Genomic DNA, 16,146 nt, shown 5'->3' on the forward strand with positions numbered 1-16,146 from the left:
TCATGTCTTAAAGTAATGATGGACTGTCATTTCTCTTTGCTTATTTGAGCTGCTCTTGCCATAATATGGACTTGGTCTTTTTCCACCCCTACATTGTCACAACACAACTAATTGTCTCAAACGCATTAAGAAGCAAATCAATTCTACAAATGAACTTTTAACAAGGCACACCTGTTCATTGAAATGCGAAGCTGGCATCAAGGCAAAAGGTGGCTACTTTGAAGAATCTCAAATATAAATATATTTTCATTTGTTTAACACTTTTTTGGTTAATAGAGTATTCCATGTGTGTTATATCATAGTGTTGATGTCTTCACTATTATTCTACATTGTAGAAAATATGAAAAATAAAGAGAAACCCTTGAATGAGTAGCTGTGTCCAAACTTTTGACTGGTACTGTATATAAATGTTCAGAAAACTTGAGAGTTCAAATCATTTTTTATTTTTTGGGGGGGGGGGTCATATATTTTTGGCCTCAGAAAAGTTGGGTGCCAAATAAAATCAGCTTCCAGTTGGGGAACCCTGACAGGTCTTGCAGCTGTGCAGAGAGGAAGGTTTCTGTGAAATCCATAAACATTTCAATGGCAAATACAGTATAAACAGTAAGTGGTGTAATCCAACCAAAGTGGGAGAATGACTGGGCACGATTCAAAGTGTCACACAAGTTAATGTCATTGATAAACATTTGTGGAAGTTACCAGGTCCACATTCCATTTCAATATCTCATTCCATGTAGGAAACCACTGTGTTAATTTGTTCATCAAGAGCAGTACTCTCACCAACCCTTCCACAGTACTGATTATCCCAGGACTATATCAGCAATTACACAACCATTCATATGTAGGTTAGAAAAAATAAATAATTATTCAAAAGACAGAATGGTTTAGCTCTTTACCGCCATCATGTGGCCAAATAAGAGTACATCGTGTGTGTATACTGTACATAACGGATGTGACGTACATGTAACTGCGACATTTTCCGGTGTTGTGAATTCACGTGGAGTATTTTAAAGCAAGCGCCATCAAGCACACAAGTTGTTATTGCACACGAGTGAAGTCACCAAAATGAAACAAAAGGAAGGAGTAATGTACGTTGTGCTATTTTATTATTGTATAGTTAACGTCAGATGTTAGCCATGTTGTTAACTACCTAGTTAGTAGCTACTGTAGTCTTCTAAACCGTGTTAGTTTGAGATCCTCCATCAAACGAAATATACTATGTCAAAGCATCTGTTGTTTTACTCAAGTGTCACGGTGTCTATAGCTGAAATGCTTTCCTGTTGAATGACTATTTCCTCAGAAAACCTAAGACGAAGAGGGCTAAGCGCTTTCTTGACAACAGAGCTCCCAAGCTTACAGAGAACGTCAAGAATGCCATGATCATGAAAGGAGGCAACACCAGTATGACTGTCACTCAGGCACTGAAGGACATTGTACGTTTTCTAACGGTCGACCCTCCCCTACCAGAATATTGAGGATGATCAAGTTTTGAGAGCCAGATAGCTAGATAACTCTGAATACATTTTTTTTTCTCCAGTATGCCCTGAAGAAACCAAGTGCTGTATTGTACAAAAAGTAAGTGATTTGATTTTTAAAGGACCAGTGAAGCCTTTTTTATCTCTCTCTCAAATAAAGTTCTAGGTAACAAATAACTACCTTACTGTGATTGTTTAAAATGAAAAGGGTAAAAAAGAAACAAATAGCTTCTTAGTAAAGGACTCTTATGCTAGGACTGTCTGTGAGTGGGAAATCTGAAAATAAGTTGTTGGTCTTAACTAATTTACCGCCTGGTGACGTTATGGAGCCAGATACCTGCCCATATGTTGAACGTACGTGTCTTTAGGATCATAAGAAGATCCATACGCAAATTGTTAAGATCATAAGAAAAGCCATGCGTGAAACATGAATGTAAACGTAACATTTAATCTGTCAACAAACACCATGTTATGATTACAATCTAACATTATAGGTATTATAAATAGGTATCTTGCACGTTTTCAAGTTGTCTCAATTAGTCATTTGAATTTACTTCACATTTTAGGTAGCTAATGTAGTGGATTTGTCTAGATGGCACTATCTATATTATGCCTACACCTAGCGGATTGAAACATCAGTGTTGGATCTCCATAGCATGGACAAAAACTACATTTCATTTGTATGAACATAAGATTAAACAACATACATAAATGGAACAAGTTCCACAGATGTGACTAACAGAAATTGAATAATGTGTCCCTGAACAAAGGGGAGGGTCAAAAGTAACAGTCAGTATCTGGTGTGGCCACCAGCTGCATTAAGTACTGCAGTGCATCTCCTCCTCATGGACTGCATTTTCAGTCCAGCCTCTCTCAGCCTATTGCGGACAGTCTGAGCACTGATGGAGGGATTGTGCGTTCCTGGTGTAACTCGAGCAGTTGTTGTTGCCATCCTTTACCTGTCCCGCAGGTGTGATGTTCTGATGTACCGTTCCTGTGCAGGTGTTGTTACACGTGGTCTGCCTCTGCGAGGACGATCAGCTGTCCCTCCTGTCTCCCTGTAGCGCTGTCTTTGGCGTCTCACAGTACGGACATTGCAATTTATTACCCTGGCCACATCTGCAGTCCGCATGCAGACATGTTCATGCAGATGAGCAGGGACCCTGGGCATCTTTCTTTTGGTGTTTTTCAGAGGCCTCTTTAGTGTCCTAAGTTTTCATTACTGGGACTTTAATTGCCTACCGTCTGTAAGCTGTTAGTGTCTTAACGACAATTCCACAGGTGCATGTTCATTAATTGTTTATGGTTAATTTAAACCCTTTACAATGAAGATCTGTGAAGCTATTTGGATTTTCACTAATTATCTTTGAAAGACAGGGTCCTGAAAAGGGGACGTTTCTTTTTTCGCTGAGCTTATCTCTGGGTGATGTGGACAACTTCAAAATATGACTAATTCAAAATTGCACCATCCCATTCTCTGGGCTCTGTCGGTAATCATAACCAGTAGCATATACCAGGAATAATAAATCATAACCAGTAGTATCTTCCAAGAATAATAGATGCTTGGTGAATCTATAAATGATGTATGACCACAGGAGGTTTTGCCACTCCGCAATATTTTTTTATATAATATTTTTATATTAATTTCATCACTCAATCTTGCCACAGCATATCCTGTAGGAGGGTTTAATATGAATTTAAATGAATTTGATATGATTTATATAAATAGTTTCATGAAGATATAGACTGAAATGAACACGGGAGAGGTATGCTTTTCCCTCCATCGCGACACTGCTGCCCAATTGAAGAGCTTGTGCAGCACCACATCTCCGTGCAGCACCACAGCTGCATGCGCCTTCGGAAAAGCACCCCTCGGCCTCAGAAGATGCCCTTCTGGAGGCATGGAGTCAGGCCTAGACTAGGATTAAATTACTATTTGCCTACTAGCCAAATAAAGTGCAGAGCATGCGTGATGCGTGCAACTCGTCATTCCAACATATTTGAACATTTAATTCATCCATCAGTCAGTCAGTATGTCATCCATTCTGTCATTTTTCTGAGTTGCAATAGGAACTAAATCAACGAGAATAGAAGTCTTATCCATTTGTTTATTGAAATCCATATGTATTCAAAATGATCTACATTCAAGTTCTTTAGCCTATCACTTTAATAATAATTAAATGTTTAATTTAAGCCTATCCAAATAAAAAAATAGGCCTTCAATTTGTAGGCATTGCAATTTCGGCTTTCAACTCTTTGTGTTTTATAATAGTTTTTATTATAGGGCTTCCTTTAAAAAGAGATCCTAGCTCACAGGCCTCTAAATATAGCATCTAAATAAATGCTAAACTAAATAGTTTGAGAATCACATGCAGTGACTAGGGAAAACAGATCTGGGAGTAAGAATAGATGGTCTAAACCATTTGAGACCCCTTGGCTATTTCTCTCACGACATGTTATAGCCAAGACTTAATAAATATTGTTTTGTTAAATTTATTGATAAGGATATAATAGCCTTTGCGTGATGGGGTTATGCAATGAAAATGCTGTTATTCTGGCTACAGTGGTAGTGATTGCGTAGCCGTAGCAAGTTTGCTAGCTAGCAGCAAGCAAGGGTTAAGAATGTTGCCACTAAACTGAGCATGGCAACAGAACATAAAGAACAAACAACTGGGTTGGGTCTCGCAACCAGAATTTTCTTATTAAAATGATATCAATGAAAAACAAGATTCTACTGGTAAATGTGTGCTTTCATATTGTTTTCTTTGGCAACTGTGGTACACTACATGACCAAAGGTATGTGGACACCTGCTCGTCGAACATCTCATTCCAAAATCATGGGAATTTAATGGAGTTGGTCCCCCCTTTTCTGCTATAACAGCCTCCAATCTTCTGGAAAGGCTTTCCACTAGATGTTGGAACATTGCTGCGGGGACATGCTTCCATTCAGCCACGAGCATTAGTAAGTTCGGGAACTGATGTTGGGCAACTAGGCCAGGCTCGCAGTTGGCGATCCAGTTCATCCCGATAGCGTTGAGGTCGGGGCTCTGTGCAGGACAGTTAAGTTATTCCACCGATCTTGAGCACTGCATCAGATGACCTGGCCTCCACAATCACCTGACCTCAACCCAATTGAGATGGTTTGGGATGAGTTGGAGCACTGAGTGAAGGAAAAGCAGCCAACAAGTGCTCAGAATATGTGGGAACTCCTTCAGACTGTTGGAAAAAGCATTCCTCATGAAGCTGGTTGAGAGAATGAAGAATGCCAAGCCAGTGCAAAGCTGTCATCAAGTCAAAGAGTGGCTTCTAATCTAAAATATAATTTGACATGTTTACCACCATTTTGGTTACTACATGATTCCATGTGTTATTTCATAGTGTTATTTCATAGTGTTGATGTTATCTATCATTCTACAATGTAGAAAATTGTAGAAATATAGAAAAACCCCTGAATGTGTAGGTGTGTCCAAACTTTTGACTGTATATGTATTAGAGGTCGACCGATTCTGATTTTTTTTTTTTGATGCCGATACTGATTTATAGGAGGGCCAAAAAAAAGCAGATAACGATGAATCGGCTGATTTAAAAATGAAAAAATAAGTTATTTGTAATAATGACAATTACAACAATACTGAATGAACAACTTATTTTAACTTAATATAATACATCAATACAATCAATTTAGCCACAAATAAATAATTAAACATGTTCAATTTGGTTTAAATAATGCAAAAACAAAGTGTTAGAGAAGAAAGTAAAAGTGCAATACGTGCCATGTAAGAAAGCTAACGTTTCAGTTCCTTGCTCAGAACATGAGAACATATGAAAGCTGGTGGTTCCTTTTAACATGAGTCTTCAATATTCCCAGGTAAGAAGTTTTAGGTTGTAGTTATTATAGGACTATTTCTTTCTCTACCATTTGTATAACATATACCTTTGACTATTGGATGTTATTATAGGCACTTTAGTATTGCCAGTGTAACAGTATAGCTTCCGTCCCTTTCCTCGCCCCTACCTGGGCTCGAACCAGGAACTCATCAACAACAGCCACCCTCGAAGCAGCGTTACCCATCGCTCCACAAAAGCCACGGCCCTTGCAGAGCAAGGGGAATAACTACCCCAAGTCTCAGAGTGAGTGACGTTTGAAACGCTATTAGTGCACACCCCGCTAACTAGCTAGCCATTTCACATCGGTTACACCACCCTCATCTTGGGAGTTGATGGGCTTGAAGTCATAAACAGCTCAATGCTTGAAGCACAGCGAAGAGCTGCCGGCAAAACGCATGAAAGTGCTGTTTGAATGAATGCTTACGAGCCTGCTGGTGCCTACCATCACTCAGACTGCTCTATCAAACCATAGACTTAATTATAACATAATAACACACAGAAACATGAGCCTTAGGTCATTAATATGGTCGAATCCGGAAACTATCATCTCGAAAACAAGACGTTTATTCTTTCAGTGAAATACAGAACCTTTCCGTATTTTATCTAACAGGTGGCATCCATAAGTCTAAATATTCCTGTTACATTGCATAACCTTCAATGTTATGTCATAATTACGTAAAATTCTGGCAAATTAGGCGGCCCAAACTGTTGCATATACCCTGACTCTGCGTACAATGAACGCAAGAGAAGTGAAACAATTTCACCTGGTTAATAATGCCTGCTAACCTGGATTTATTTTAGCTAAATATGCAGGTAAAAAAATATGTACTTCTGTGTTAGAGCGTTGGACTAGTTAATTGTAAGGTTGCCGAGCTGAGAAGGTAAAAATCTGTCGCCCCGGGGCCTCCCGGGTGGCGCAGTGGTTAAGGGCGCTGTACTGCAGCGCCAGCTGTGCCACGAGAGACTCTGGGTTCGCGCCCAGGCTCTGTCGTGACCGGCCGCGACCAGGAGGTCCGTGGGGCAACGTACAATTGGCCTAGCGTTGTCCGGATTAGGGAGGGTTTGGCCGTTAGGGATATCCTTGTCTCATCGCGCACCAGCGACTCCTGTGGCGGGCCGGACGCAGTGCACGCTAACCAAGGTTGCCAGGTGCACGGTTTCCTCCGACACATTGGTGCGGCTGGCTTCCGGGTTGGTGGGTGCGCGCTGTGTTAAGAAGCAGTGCGGCTTGGTTGGGTTGTGTATCGGAGGACGCATGACTTTCAACCTTCGTCTCTCCCGAGCCCGTATGGGTGATGTAGCGAGACAAAATAGTAGCTACTAACAATTGGATACCACGAAAATGGGGTAAAATTATTATTATTTAAAAAAAATATGTTGTCCCTGAACAAGGCAGTTAACCCACCGTTCCTAGGCCGTCATTGTAAATAAGAATGTGTTCTTAACTGACTTGCCAAGTTAAATAAAGATTAAATAAAAAGGTGTAAAAAAAAAAACTTGGCCAAATCGGTGTCCAAAAATACAGATTTCCGATTGTTATGAAAACATGAAATCAGCCCTAATTTAATCGTCCATTCCGGTTAATCGGTCAACCTCAGGAAAAATCATGTTTTTGACTGCACTGGGCCTTTTCTCAAGTAGGAGAACTGTTATTATTTTAACCTATCCAGTATTGTGGTAGTTCTGAAATGATTGTATTTAGTCTTCATGTTTTATTTTCCCCCTGTAAACATTGGATATTTATAGCAACTTTGGCATAAAGGACTGACTATACTGAAATAATAACAAAACATAAATAGTCCATCTATTGTTGGTACTTGAGAAATGTGTGTTTTTTTTTATCCTGCATGTAAACTAAATGTTGTCTTTCCTTCCAGGAAAAATATAACCAGGCCATTTGAAGATTCTTCATCATTGGTCAGTTAACTAGAGATATTACATGTCTTCATTACCCTCTAAAAACTGTTTTGTTTAACCTGAGAATTCTAATTGTTTTTGATTCCTCTAGTTCCTAAATATACAGTATAGTGAGTGTTTCAATGTAGTAGTCCTGGTTCAAGGGACATTGTTGTTGTAGCCCTAGCACAACACTGGAATTATTGTGGAATCGGTTGTGTAGTGCTAGGGAAAACACAAACATTTGCTCTTCTTTGGGTCCGCAGGACCAGGATAAAAAACACTGCAGTAGTGTACTAGTTAGCATCACATTAAAATACAATATATTCATTGCACTGACATTTCCGATCACTAATTTTCTCTCTACAGGAATTCTTCTCGAAGAAAACGGATAGCTCGCTGTTTTTGTTTGGCTCGCACAACAAGAAAAGGCCAAACAATCTGATATTTGGTAAGCAGTTTTGTATTCTATCAGTGGGAGACTAGACAAAATATGTCTAGTAATTTTCACAGCAGATAAGGGTTTGACCTTGTTTTTCTCCTTTCCTTTTTGCTGATTACAGGTCGTCTGTTTGATTTCCACGTGCTGGATATGATTGAGCTGGGCATTGAGAAGTATAACTCCTTGAGTGCGATCAAGGTGATGTTTCTGCAGTTCCTATAGTCATTTGTAGTTGCGTTGTTTCACATTGCTGCATGATACCACTTATGTGCGTTCTGGATTTGTCAATAAGATAAAAAAATAATAATTTAAGCAGTGCCTTCAGCACCACCTGATGTTCTGTACATTCTTAATCTCTACGAATCTTAGTTCTTTAAGTGTCGTCACACTCACACTGCTACAAAAAGCCAAACGAATACACCTCCTTGGTCTTTCAGTGGTCTGAATGAACAACTACAAATGAACTATTTCCTCTTAATCAATCAATCAAATGTATTTATAAAGCCCTTCTTACATCAGCTGATGTCAAAGTGCTGTACAGAAACCCAGCCTAAAACAGCAAGCAATGCAGGTGTAGCAGCACGGTGGCTAGAAAAAACTCCCTAGAAAGGCCAGAACCTAGGAAGAGACCTTGAGAGGGACCAGGCTATGAGGGGTGGCCAGTCCTCTACTGGCTGTGATGGCCAAGATATTCATAGATGACCAGCAGGGTCAAATAATAATAATCAGTGGTTGTAGAGGGAGCACCTCAGGAGTAAATGTCAGTTGGTTTCCTCATAGCCGATCATTAAGAGTATCTCTACCGCACCTGCTGTTTCTAGAGAATTGAAAACAGCAGGTCTGGGACAGGTAGCACGTCCGGTGAACAGGTCAGGGTTCCATAGCCGCAGGCAGAACAGTTGGAGCTGGAGCAGCAGCACGACCAGGTGGACTGGGGACAGCAAGGAGTCATAAGACCAGGTGGTCCTGAGGCATGGTCCTAAAGCTCAGGTCCTCAGAGAGAAAGAAAGAAAGAAAGAGAGAGCATACTTAAATTCACACAGGACACCGGATAAGACAGGAGAAATACTCCAGATATAACAGACTGACCCTAGCCCCCCGACACAAACTATTGTAGCATAAATACTAGAGGCTAAGACAGGAGGGGTTGGGAGACACTGTGGCCCTGTCCAACGATACTCCCGGACAGGGCCAAACGGGCAGGAAATAACCCCACCCACTTTGCCAAAGCACACCACTAGAGGGATATCTTCAATCACCAGCTTACCGTCCTGAGACAAGGCTGAGTATAGCCCACGAAGATCTCCCCCACGGCACAACCCAAGGGGGGGCGCCAACCCGGACAGAAAGATCACGCCAGTGACTCAACCTACTCAAGTGATGCATACCTCGGGATGGCATGGAAGAGCACCAGTAAGCCAGTGACTCAGTCCCTGTAATAGGGTTTGAGGCAGAGAATCCCAGTGGAGAGGGGTAACTGGACAGGCAGAGACAGCAAGGGCGGTTCGTTGCTCCAGTGCCTTTCTGTTCACCTTCACACTCCTGGGCAAGACTACACTCAATCATAGGACCTACTGAATAGATGAGTCTTCAGTCAAGACTTAAAAGTTGAGACCGAGCCTGCGTCTCTCACATGGATAGGCAGACCATTCCATAAAAATGGAGCTCTATAGGAGAAAGCCCTGCCTCCAGCTGTTTGCTTAGAAATTCTATGGACAATAACGAAGCCTGCGTCCTGTGACTGTAGCGTACGTGTAGGTATGTATGGCAGGACCAAATCGGAAAAATAGATGCACGCCCATGTAATTATTTGTAGATTAGCAGTAAAACCTTGAAATCAGCCCTTGCCTTAACAGGAAGCCAGTGTAGAGAGGCTAGCACTGGAGTAATATGATCAAATTTTGGGGTTTAAGTAAAGATTCTAGCAGCCGTATTCAGCACTAACTACAGTTTATTTATTGCTTTATCCGGGTAGCCAGAAAGTAGAGCATTGCAGTCGTCTAACCTAGAAGTAACAAAAGCACGGATTAATTTTTTTACAAAGTTTCTGATTGTTGCAATGTTACGTAGATGGAAAAAAGCTGTCCTTGGAACAGTCTTGACATGTTTGTCAAAAGAGAGATCTTAACACCATTTTAGCCACACTGTTTCCCTGTTCTTTTAATTTTTTTCATTTTTGTTTTACTGATAAAAACATGCCAATACACTCTGGACTGCAAACAAGTGAAGTTGGTGTTACCTGTTATATCATAATCGTCCTCCTGTAATTTTATGTTCTGTTTCCAATGCATTGCAGAACAGCAAATGTCCTGAGGGGACCAAACCGATGCTGGTGTTTGCAGGGGAGGCTTTTGACCATGATGATGACCACAAACGCCTAAAGAGCCTTCTTACAGGTACAGTTTAGTCTAAGCTAAACATTTGAATTTGGTGTTAATTGGATGTCGTGAGGTTAATTTTAGTCCTACCCCTTCAGTTAGAAAACAATTCCTCTAACTATACTGAACAAAAATATAAAAGCAACATGCAACAATTTCTCATATTTTACTGAGTTACAGTTCATAGAAGGAAATCAGTCAATTGAAATAAATTCATTATCCCTTCCAAATTCTATAAAAAATGTATAGGCAGGTTTATGGTAGAGAAATTAACATTAAATTCTCTGGAACAGCTCTGTTGGACATTCCTGCAGTCAGCATGCCAATTGCACGCTCCCTAAAATGTATATCTGTGGCATTGTGTTGTGTGGCAAAACTGCACATTTTAGTGGCCTTTTAGAAATGTCACACCTGTCAGATGGATGGAATATCTCAGCAAAGGAGAAATGCTCACTAACAGGAATGTATATAAAAAAAAAAAAGTACACCAAATTAGAGAAATAAGCTTTGTGTCTATGGAACATTTCTGCTATCTTTTATTTCAGCTCATGAAACATGGGACCAACACTTTATTTATTTATTTAACCAAGTAAGCTAGTTGAGAACAAGTTCTCATTTACAACTGCGACCTGGCTGTTAACATGTCAACATAACATGTTGCGTTTATATTTTTGTTCAACATAGACTTTTTTGGGTGGAAACATACCTTCACAATCCGTAGTATTTCTGTAGGTTGTAATAATATTGCATTTCATGTCGGCGGTGCTATTGACCATTTTTTTTTGTTATTGTCTTGTCGTACAGACTTCTTCAGGGGTCCCGTTGTGCCTTCAGTGCGTCTAGCTGGTCTGGAGCATGTCCTGCACTTCACTGCTCTGGAGGGGAAAATCTACATGCGCAGCTACAGGTATGTCTGCCTGCTAGCAGCTAGACCATCTACCAATGTCACCTATTATTCATGAATTTACATATGATCTGCATCTTTCACCCCTGAAATGATCACTAGTCAAAACTCTTTGGGGTTCTCCAGATCTCTGTTGAAGAAGTCTGGATGTCGTACACCAAGGATTGAGCTGGAGGAGATTGGGCCGTCTTTTGACTTTGTCTTGCGGAGAACACACCTGGCATCAGACGACCTCTACAAGACAGCTCACAGACAGCCCAAGGCTCTGAAGGTATGAAACAACTAGTTGCAGTCATCTTTTTCAATCTCTTTCAAGAGTCATGTTGAATGTCACGTAAGGTTTATTCTTTTTGAAAGTATCTTAATTGCACAATTGTATTGTGTGCCATTGGCCACATCATTTAGAAATATCTATGTAGTAAAATTAAACATCAAGGCAATCAGTCCTCATGTTCTTTGTCAATTCTATTCTTTACAGCCCAAGAAGAAGAAGAACATATCCCATGATACCTTTGGTACCAAGTTTGGCAGGTTGCACATGCAGAAGCAGGATCTGGCCAAGCTCCAGACACGTAAGATGAAGGGTCTGAGGAAGAGGAGGGGCCCGGCAGCCGCTGCGGAGGGAGAGACGTCCTCGAAAACAGCCAAAGTAGAAGTGGAGTGAAGTCTTCCCAGGCTTTAAAGGACATTTCACGTCACGCTAACTGTGAATGTTGACCGATGTCTTCAGAATTATCATTAATTATGAAAGAATTTCCCCCCATACATGTTTACCTTCTGCAGGTATGTTTGTCAATGTCTCTTGTTAATGACATGAAAATTATCTTCATTCTGTTGCTCATTTTGCTTAATCTGGAAATGCTTTGTGTGAAAGGCAAGCCTGTCAGATGTATGTGGATAAGAACATTTAAAAAAATGCGTAGTTTAATAAGATGTCATTGTTCTAAAATAAAACTAATATTTTCTGTATTTTAATCTCTACTTGTGCACTGCCGAAGCATTGTCTCAATGATTACATTTATTTTGTACATCTGTCTCGTGATGTTCTCTTCAGAGGTTTTACAATTGATTTGTCACATGCACAGTGAAATGCCTTTCTTGCAAGCTCTTTCCCAACAATGCAGTAATAAATGTTGATAGTACTATAAAAGTTGAAGAATAACACAAGTAAGCTATATACAGGATCAGTTCTAATACCATATTTACAATGTGCAGAGATACTGTAGGGGTAGATATGTATAGGGAGGGGTAAGGTGACTGGGCATCAGGATATGATTGTGTGTGTTTTGTCAGTATGAACGTGTCTGCATGTTGTGTGAGTGTGTAGCATGTGCATAGTCAGTGCAAAAATGGAAGAGTCGATGCAGATTGTCTAGCTATTTTGTTAGCTATTTAGCAGTTTTATGGCTTGAGCATATATTCTGTTCAGGAGCCTGTTGGTGTCAGACTTGATTCTCTGGTACCGCTTGCCATGCAGAAGCAGAGAGAAGAGTCTATGGCTTGTGTGGCTGGAGTCTTTACCTTCCTTACACACCACCTGATAGCGGGGTCCTGGATGGCAGGAAGCTCGGCCCCAGTCATGTAGCGCCATGCGATCAATGGCGATGCTGTTGCCATACCAAGCATTGATGCAGCCAGTCAAGATGCTCTCAATGGTGCAGCTGTAGAACTTTTTTAAATGTAATTATTTTACCCCGTTTTTCTCCCCAATTTCGTGGTATCCAATTGTTTAGTAGCTACTATCTTGTCTCATCGCTACAACTCCTGTACGGGCTCGGGAGAGACGAAGGTTGAAAGTCATGCATCCTCCGATACACAACCCAAGAAGCCGCACTGCTTCTTAACACAGCGCGCATCCAACCCTAAAGCCAGCCGCACCAATGTGTCGGAGGAAGCACCCTGCACCTGGCAAGCTCCTTTGCACCCCATTATTTTTATTTCTACTTTGCACATTCTTCCATTGCAAAACTACAATTCCAGTGTTTTATTTGCTATATTGTATTTACTTTGCCACCATGGCCTTTTTTGCCTTTACCTCCCTTCTCACCTCATTTGCTCACATTGTATATAGACTTGTTTATACTGTATTATTGAATATGTTTGTTTTACTCCATGTGTAACTCTGTGTCGTTGTATCGGTCGAACTGCTTTGCTTTATCTTGGCCAGGTCGCAATTGTAAATGAGAACTTGTTCTCAATTTGCCTACCTGGTTAAATAAATAAATAAACCTTGGTTAGCGCGCACTGCGCCCGGCCTGCCACAGGAGTCGCGATGAGACAAGGATATCCCTACTGTCCAAACCCTTCCTAATCCGGGCGACGCTAGGCCAATTGTGCGTCGCCCCACGGACCTCCTAGTTGCGGCCGGTTACGACAGAGCCTGGGCGCGAACCCATAGTCTCTGGTGGCACAGCTGGCGCTGCAGTACAGCGCCCTTAACCACTGCGACAGATGTTTACCTTGTCAACTCCGCGATTCAATCTTGCAACTTTACAATTAACTAATCCAACGCTCTAACCACCTGCCTCATTGCACTCCACGAGGAGCCTGCCTGTTACGTGAATGAATAAACATAAGGTTTAAGACAGCCTTCCTATAGGCTGTTTTATCATCCCTGGTGATCAGGCCTACCACTATCGTATCACCAGCAAACCTGAGTCGTGCGTGGCCACGCAGTCGTGGGTGAACGGGGAATACAGGAAAGTACAAAGCATGCCCCCCGAGGTGATGTTGCCTACCCTCACTACCTGGGGTCTGACCATCAGGAGGTCCAGGAAACAGTTGCAGAACGAGTCCTAGGGTCCGAAACTCGGTGGCGAGTTTGGAAGGGACTATGGTGTTGAATACTGAGCTATAGTCAATGAACAGCATTCTCACATAGGTATTCCTCTTATCTAGGTGGTAGAGAGTTTAGTGAGAGTAGAGGGAAAACTTCATTAGGGTGGGACAATTAAACCATGTAACTGTGGAGAAGGGACTGTAAGTATTCTACTTTTCACTCTGCTGCCACAAAACCCTTAGGCATATAGACTTACCTTCATATGAACACATCACAATTGTAATCTGGGCTCACCACGTTTGATAAATTGGTATATATCAGTCAGCCTTCAGGTATGAAAAGGTTGCTGGCAGATATGAAATCAGAAGTATTGTTATCAAATCGCTGGATGTTTCTGTGGATAGTCTACTTTGTACACAAGAGGTAGCTGTTTGACATTATTAATTTGAAAACTCTGGTCTCTGGTGTTATACTGAAATCAATAGCAAAAATTGTCAAATTAAGTCTTATTTAAATGAAGTCATATTTAAAAGTTATAGATTTAGTTTTTAACAATGTACAGGCTTAGCACGCAGATAATTTAGAAAACGTTGACACCTTCCACGTTGTTCATTATTTTCCATAGAACGCATAGCCCCTAGTTGATTATCCCTTACTCATTACAGCACAAATGATAGACTCCTATGTTTACTCTTTCCTTGCAAGAGGAACCTCTGGATAAGAGAGAAAAATAAATGTGTTCTGGATCTTATCTATCTTGAAAAAAAATGTTCTTCACTTTTTCAAACACTACAGTAATTATTCAATGTTCTTACGTCATACTTGAAAAGTACGGTAAATCCAATCAGCGACAAAAACCCGGCGTAATGTACGCACGTCCCGCCCCTCTGTGGTATCTATTTATACAATATTTCTACACTGGTGTTTGACACGCACTAAAGACAGTGCGGGCTGTTGATAGAACAGATCATTACGGCTACTGCTTCTGAATTGATGCAACTTTTCGATAACAATTCGATGAAAGAAAATGCAAACTCTTCATATTTGTAGATAGACATCTTGCGGCATACCATCATCTGAATCTCTTCAGTTAAGTTTGACTGCAGCTTGAGAGTACATCATTTAGACTAGTTAGCGGCATAGTCACATTATTGCTGTCATCACATTTGACAGTGTTAAAAATCTGCATTGTCGTGCGAAGAAATGACAGAAGGTACCAACATGACAGACAATGAGTATGAGACAACTAAAGAAACGGTTGCTGCGGAAACTGCGGAAGAGACACCAATGAAGTCATTTGAAACGCGCCCGGACGAAGTTGAGGAGAATAATGAGAACGGGGGAAGCAACGGAACCATCCAAGAGCAGGTCCCCGTCACTGCGGAGGAGCCTGAGTTCGAGCACCCAGAAGGAGGATGGGGGTGGGTGGTTATGCTGGCTGCCATGTGGTGCAATGGAGCGGTGTTCGGAATCCAGAATGCCTTTGGTATCCTGTTCATGTCCCTTCTGAAAGAATTCGGCTCAGCAGATGATGCGGACCTCAGGTTCAAAACAGGTGAGAAAAGTCCGCATAACGCGAGTAACCTAGCTAAATACTGTATTAGCGAGTTAGCTTGCATCAGCATGCCTCATAAAATATTTGTATTACTTTCTGGCAGCATATCAACTTGTGACATTCATTCTCGTATGCTATCGTTGACTGGGACTAGTGAACGGCATACAAATCACACTAATACAACAAAGTTTATAGAATGTCATTAATTTACCATAAAACTAAGTTTCCGATCTAATCAACTTTCCAGCTAGCACGGTCTAGATTGCTAACGTTATCTGGTGTCAGTCAGCGATTCGAGCGTGCCACATGGCTAGACAGTGCTTGAGGTGGAGGAAATGTCTTTTTTCAAGTCTGTTCACAGAAATGTACAAATTTCGCAATGCCATAGAGACCTCTGATTATTCACTGTTAAGGGTCCATACACATCTTATCAGATGTGGGTCGCTATGTAGCCTACATGGAAAAAGTAGGCATTTATGTGGTGTTGACACTGGAAGGCTGCAGGTCTCTGAACCCATGTGGGCCTACTATCTCTTGCAGTTGTGCCCTTGATCAAGGCACTCAACCCCACACAAAGTAGAATAACTGCACTGTTAGGCTACTGTATAAAACGCATGTGGTCAACCCTCCATCTGGAGAGCTACTTACTGGTGGTGCAGGCTTTTGATCCAACCCTGCTTATCTTTCAGAGACATGTCCCGAAGCCACTCCTGTGTTGTCTTGGCTGTGTGCTTAGGGTTGTTGTCCTGTTGGAAGGTGAACTTTTGCCTGAGGTTCTGAGCGCTCTGGAGCAGGTTTTTATCAAGGATCTCTGTGCTTTGCTCCGTTC

General features: G+C 41.3%; 2 protein-coding genes across 2 annotated transcripts in view; both read left to right on the forward strand.

Annotated features, from left to right (window-relative positions):
• Positions 1-969: 969 nt before the first annotated feature.
• LOC118398738 (ribosome production factor 2 homolog) lies at positions 970-11,952 on the forward strand. Its single transcript, XM_035794389.2, has 10 exons — positions 970-1,088; positions 1,301-1,433; positions 1,538-1,575; positions 7,241-7,280; positions 7,629-7,710; positions 7,823-7,899; positions 9,998-10,097; positions 10,884-10,986; positions 11,110-11,254; positions 11,462-11,952. Exons 1-10 carry the CDS (start codon positions 1,066-1,068, stop codon positions 11,645-11,647), a joined length of 927 nt encoding a protein of 308 aa, XP_035650282.1. The 5' UTR covers positions 970-1,065; the 3' UTR covers positions 11,648-11,952.
• Positions 11,953-14,686: 2,734 nt separating this feature from the next.
• LOC118398740 (monocarboxylate transporter 10-like) overlaps positions 14,687-16,146 on the forward strand; it is a 60,850-nt gene continuing 59,390 nt past the window's right edge. Inside the window, exon 1 of the mRNA XM_035794390.2 lies at positions 14,687-15,317. Within this exon, the coding sequence (XP_035650283.1) occupies positions 14,966-15,317 (352 nt within the window). The 5' untranslated portion in view covers positions 14,687-14,965. The remainder of the gene's footprint in view (positions 15,318-16,146) is intronic.

Source organism: Oncorhynchus keta, chromosome 19 (genome assembly GCF_023373465.1).
Source record: "Oncorhynchus keta strain PuntledgeMale-10-30-2019 chromosome 19, Oket_V2, whole genome shotgun sequence".
Classification (NCBI taxonomy): Eukaryota; Metazoa; Chordata; class Actinopteri; order Salmoniformes; family Salmonidae; genus Oncorhynchus; species Oncorhynchus keta.